Consider the following 6,406-nt stretch of genomic DNA (forward strand, 5'->3'; position numbering starts at 1 on the left):
GAGATAGATTAAATGTAATACGTGTAGCTAAGCTGATCGCTGTTGATAGACTCCCTAGCGCACATCATCTGATGCGATAACACACACACACATCACCCACATCTTCCTTCACATCCTGCGCAGGACATTGCAAAAAGAAAACAAGGTTAAAAGGCCTGTAAATGCATCTGGCAGGAAGTTATGACGAAGTACAGTACTGACGCTCCGAAATGGATACTTTTCCAAGTTTTGATTGGCTTGAGGGGGTACTGCAGGCCAGGCCAGGTGTTGCAAGGGTCCTGCAGGCCAAGCCAGGTGTTCCAAGGGTCCTGCAGGCCAAGCCAGGTGTTCCAAGGGTACTGCAGGCCAAGCCAGGTGTTCCAAGGGTCCTGCAGGCCAAGCCAGGTGTTCCAAGGGTACTGCAGGCCAAACCAGGTGTTCCAAGGGTCCTGCAGGCCAAGCCAGGTGTTCCAAGGGTCCTGCAGGCCAAGCCAGATGTTCCAAGGGTCCTGCAGGCCAAGCCAGGTGTTGCAAGGGTCCTGCATGCCAGGCCAGGTGTTGCAAGGGTCCTGCAGGCCAAACCAGGTGTTCCAAGGGTCCTGCAGGCCAAGCCAGGTGTTCCAAGGGTACTGCAGGCCAAGCCAGGTGTTGCAAGGATCCTGCAGGCCAAGCCAGGTGTTGCAAGGGTCCTGCAGGCCAAGCCAGGTGTTCCAAGGGTCCTGCAGGCCAAGCCAGGTGTTGCAAGGGTCCTGCAGGCCAAGCCAGGTGTTCCAAGGGTCCTGCAGGCCAAGCCAGGTGTTGCAAGGGTCCTGCAGGCCAAGCCAGGTGTTGCAAAGGTCCTGCAGGCCAAGCCAGGTGTTTCAGGATCCTTCAGGGCCAAGCTAGGAAGGTGTATCAGGAGTCCCGCAGGCCGGGACAATAGCCGTAAACAAGTTAGGGAAGTGTAACTGGGATGATGAGGGTTGAGTCGCGCATAAAGAAGCGTAAGGCTTCTTGCCTGTGATTGACCTTTGCTTAGGCACCCCCGCCGTTAAGCTTCATAACATTTCGCACAGTCAAAGGTGGAAGTTGGTAAATAGAGACAGTTTCGGTTTGTGTTTCCAGGGAAGGCGTCAATCCGACGCACTTACGACGAAGGCCCTTCGGTACGTCAACCCGTAGGTGCATTCTGGGAACTATGGTATCTAGGCCGCTTTGGCAGCGAGAAAGCAATTATTTTTAATTTTGCTTTATTAGCCTTATCTTATTTAACTCATATGGAAGTACTTTTTTGGCTAGTTTAGGCTACTTTAAGGTTCGGTTTGCAGTATGGTGAACGAATTAGATTAAAACAGTAGTGATGGTTACAGTGAAGTATGGTGAACTAAGGGCAATCCATTTTTTTTTTTATTATTATTATATTTTTTTCTACCACAGACGTGGCCACACATTTACAATGCTAACCAGCAAGTGGTGATGGGAAAACTGTGGGGAAGAGGGGGATGTGGAGCTTCAGGGAATGATGGGGGGGGGGGGATGGGTGGTTCCCGAACGTGTCCCATAAATCCGGTCCATCCATGACTGTGCGGCTGTGGGCGGGGAAGGGGGAAGCAGGAGGAGAAATGGGCAAAGAAAAGGGGGGATGCAGAGAGAGAGGGGAGATTATGGAAATGGGTTAGAAATGTAAGTGGGGGGGGGGGTGAACGAAGAGAAGAAACTGTAAGATGGGGAATAATGAAGAATGGGGGGAGGAAGAGGTGAAAATACGAGGAAGACACGAGGAGAGAGGAATTAGAATGGAGAGAGAGAGAGAGAGAGAGAGAGAGAGAGAGAGAGAGAGAGAGAGAGAGAGAGAGAGAGAGAGAGAGAGAGAGAGAGAGAGAGAGAGAGAGAGAGAGAGAGAGAGAGAGAGAGAGAGAGAGAGAGAGAGAGAGAGAGAGAGAGACAGAGAGAGAGAGAGAGACAGAGAGACAGACAGACAGACAGACAGACAGATAGACAGACAGACAGACAGACAGACAGACAGACAGACAGACAGACAGACAAACAGACTGACAGACAGAGAGACAGACAGATAGACAGACAGACAGACAGACAGACAGACAGACAGACAGACAGACAGACAGACAGACAGACAGACAGACAGAGACAGAGAGAGACAGAGACAGAAGGGGAAGGTAAGACAGAATATAAAAAGCAAAAGAAGGCGTTTCTGCAAACAATGAGAAGTGCAAGACGATGAAAAGGTGAAATAATTCTTAAAAAAAAATGAGTGGGTGAGAACAGCCACCAAGAAACTGACAAAATCGGACAAAGAAGAGGCAAAGAAGACAGGAGAGAGAGAAGAGAGTAACAGAATAACTCAAAGATGAACGGTACAAAAACACTGACCAAGACCCACAAGTCACAGCCCTGTGCCAGGTAAGTCCACTACGGGATCACCATAGCCCGTGCTACTTGCAACGTTTCAAAACAGAGAACCCATCTAAAATACGACTTTTTAAAAAAAGGACTCAAATTGAAGCCCATAAAGCAATTGAGTTGACTGTGTTCGAGGCCAAAGGAGACTTCTCCCAGAATCTTAAGATTATATATATAAAAGATAATTACCGGTGTGTCGTATCACAGGCCAGGAATTACAACATGGTAATTATGGCCTCTCGCGATGCTAGAGATCAGAAGAATATTCATAATTCTTGAAAATAATATAACATGCAGCGTTAATGCTTGAGACGAGGGGATAGAGTGGTAGGTTGGAGGGGGGTAGGTAGGTTGGGGGGGGGGGTAGGTTGGGGGGGGAGGGGAAGGTTTGGGGGGAGGGGGAGGTTGGGGGGGGGAGGGTTAGGGAGAGAAGGATGGAGTGGACGTAGGGAATGAGGGAGGGGATGGGGGAGAAAGGAACGGACGAAGGGAAGGATAGAAAGGATAGAGGGGGAGGGAGGGAAAGAGGGAGGGAGAGGAAGGAAATGAGGGAGGGAGAAAGGGATGCAGGGGGGGGGGGAGACAGACAACAGGCAAGAGGGAGGAAGTGTAGGGATCCAGAACAAAAATAATAATATAGAAGGAAGGAAATAGGACGATGGAAGGGAAGGAAGAGAGAGAGTATGGAGAAAGATAAGTGCAGAGAATGGTGGATGGGCATGTAATGGAAAGAAAAAAGAAGGAGGGAAGTAAAACTGGATAAAGGGGGGGGGGAGAGAGATTATAGAGGAAGGAGGGGTAAGGTAAAGGGGAAGGGGGAAGATAAAGGTGGAGGAAGAGGGGGTAAAGGGGAGAGAGGGGTAAGAAATGAAGTCCAAGAAGAGTGGGGGTGTAAGAGAGAGAGAGAGAGTAGGCGGACACACACCAGCAGTTCGCCTGAATGCTAATTTTAGGCGCTGGTCCTCAAAGACCTCACGAGGAAACCGTGTGATTTAGAGTCGTTTAGAGTCCTTGTACACGTCGCTGGAGAGTCCTCCCCCTCCCCCCCTGACCCCCTCGGAAAGAAAACGTCGAACTCTATCTGAAAAAAAAATTCTAAGAACCGGACCAAACTCCATTTCCAAGACAATGCATTAATTTTAATCTCCTAGTGCTACACTGAGCTATGAAAAGGTCTATAAAGGCTCTCGTATCTATATGAGTGAGTAGGAGAGTGAGTGTTTTTTCTTCAGTATACCCTTCGTCCACTTGCATAGACGAAGGGGATACTGAAGAGGAAAAAAACAAAAAGCTGCTTTTCAGCTAAAGGCCCCCAAGGAGAGTGGTGGTGGCGCTCCAAGGAGCGTGTATGTTGTGTGCCCGTCGCTTGAGTACAGCCCCCCTGAACATTACAGGTAAACACACCGTTCAAATATTCATCAAGACGGCTGTGTGGTGGCGACCCAGCAATACCACGCCCCAGCAAGCCTCAAAACACAGGCAGGGGTCAGCGCGCGTCTGATCACCACGCCCCATTGAACACCCCTCCCCCCCACCCCCACCCCCCACCACACACACACATACACTCACACACACACACACACACACACACACACACACACACACACACACAGACACACACACACACGCGCGCGCGCACAAATGGAATGCATTAGGCAGTGATGTGGTGGAGGCTGACTCCATACACAGTTTCAAGGGTAGATATGATTGAGCCCAGTAGGCTCAGGAACTTGTACACCAGTTGATTGACAGTTGAGAGGTGGAACCAAAGAGCCAGAGCTCAACCCCCCGCAAGCACAACAAGGTGAGTACACACACAGTTCAGTAACGTGCAAATGACGAACACGGCCCCAGTCTCCATGGGGGAACAGCGGGGCTCAAAAGCAAGAATTTATGGGGTCATGGTGGGATAGGCTTATGGGAAGGCACAGTAGGGTAGGCCTACGGGGGTTAACGAATGCCTCCCAAGTCATAATTTATGGCCGCCATTGTATTATTCGGGGATACAGCGTGGAAGAAGTAAAGATATATGACAGGGTGGAAATGTGAAGTACAGGAGGCAAATAATTTATGAGTGTCGGTGCGGCTAAATGAACCGGGATTTTGGTCCCCTGATGAAAATAGACAGGAGTAAAGGCGGCCATGATGCTGTTCAACGCAAGGCGACGGCCGGAAGATAGCACAATCTGTCTCATATCTACAGTTAAATACAGAATATTAACAAATCTGTTATTTAATGCAAAAATAACTGTCCAGGTGTCAACTAAAAGAAATTTGTACTTTATGTACGAAAATAAAAGACGAAATGCCCCCACTCAAAAAAACACATCAAAAATACGAAAAAATAGCAGAGGAAAATTTATATATTACTTGATCTGAGAAGTAGTAGAATAGATAATATTTATAGAAATATAAATGAGAAATGTCACGCTGGGACCTCAAAGTTGCTATCCCTGTTGCTATCCCCTGGAGGGCTGGGGGGGGGGGGGGGGAGGGGATGTGGTAGATATGGGGAGGGGGGAAGAGGGAAGGTGATGGAGGGATGGGGAAGGGGGATGGAGGGAGGGGGGAAGGTGGGGGAATAGGAGCAGAGAGAAGGATGAACCTAAAAGATCAAATAAGAAGCAATCACTTAATATTTACATAAGATCAAACTGGAGACTGACAGACTGTCACTGGGAGACCAGAAATGAATCCTCTGAATCCGATTATCGTGGGGGCGGAATGAACGAACGGTGGCCCCCCAAGCACTTGGACCATCCGGGATCGAACGCCGACCTGCAGGAAGCGAGGCCGTCGCTATACAGATACAGTGAGTTCAAGAGATTCCTTACAGAAGGAAGTGTGTTGTCAACATTATGTAAAAACAAGATATATTAACTCTTGTTCCTTGAACCAGACACTCGTAACAACACTTACCTATAGTTCATTATCTAATCAAGTGGCAATCATGTGAAACTTTTTATATCACAAATGATTCAAGTAAGAGGTTCACAACAGTATACAAGGCAGTTTACATCTATGGTGAGTCACACAGTCACTAATCCTGCTCCACACTCACACAACTGGACGGCAGCTTTACAGCCATGTGCTTGTATTAGTGAAGCATCGAAAATAATCAGAAAATGTTGGCTACTTCGCATAATTCCTGGCAGTACATCATCATTATTAAATTCTTATACATTTCTTAAGACACCATTGGTGATTCACACAGAAAATCACACTAACGTGATATACATCAATTGAGGAAACCCCACTGGGGCTTTACAACCTGCTCTCGCACAAGACAGCACATATATGACTTATTGTTTATAGTCACTATTTAACTTATAAATAAGTAAATATGTGACATATTCCAAGCCATATTTTTTTTTTCATGGCACTAACTTTTTCTCTCAGTTGGGCTGTGAGGTGGCGTGAACCTATGACTGAGGCAATGCCAAGCCACATATACTCTATCCGAAGAGGTAGAGAATGTGGCTTGGTAATGTCTCGGTGGCGGGTTCGCGGCGCCTCATCGTTTAACAGAACTGAGAGGCATGATTTTAGTAGTCGATTTTAGTAGATTTTTTAGTAGATTTCGCCTAGTAGATTTTCTCACCATTGGTGGTGTTATCTCCGTATGCCATGATTTTTTCCCCCCACATTAATGACGCAAAGTGATGTGATTAGTTCTGCTGACAGAGTTTACATGTAGTCAAGTCTACATCAGCAGATTTCCGCTGGAGACAAACTCTGGCTGCATCACGGATTATTTCACTCTATGTCTAGCTTCAGACACAAGCATGTCATAGTTATGCCTCGTGGAGCCGAGTGTGTAGTCAAGGCTGACGAGGAGTCACTTTATAACTAACGTGTCAACATTCGAGTCATATACTCGTTCGAGTTGCAAGGATTATGGCAAAGAACTTAGTTTGAAGAGTGGCGGTCCAGTTATTTATACGCGCTCCACATTCACATGAGAAGGAACCATCTCTCGCTGTCTCAACAACTGCACGATAGGACTAGTGCAAGCAGCCATCAGTGT

At 47.6% G+C, this 6,406-nt stretch overlaps 1 protein-coding gene across 1 annotated transcript; it reads left to right on the forward strand.

The window, feature by feature from the left end:
- Positions 1–209: 209 nt before the first annotated feature.
- On the forward strand, positions 210–926 carry LOC123754536 (protein piccolo-like). The gene has a single exon (XM_045737014.2). The coding sequence runs from the start codon at positions 210–212 to the stop codon at positions 924–926; it is 717 nt and encodes a 238-aa protein (XP_045592970.2).
- The last annotated feature ends 5,480 nt before the right edge of the window (positions 927–6,406 follow it).

This window comes from Procambarus clarkii, chromosome 1 (genome assembly GCF_040958095.1).
Source record: "Procambarus clarkii isolate CNS0578487 chromosome 1, FALCON_Pclarkii_2.0, whole genome shotgun sequence".
NCBI classification, from domain to species: domain Eukaryota; kingdom Metazoa; phylum Arthropoda; class Malacostraca; order Decapoda; family Cambaridae; genus Procambarus; species Procambarus clarkii.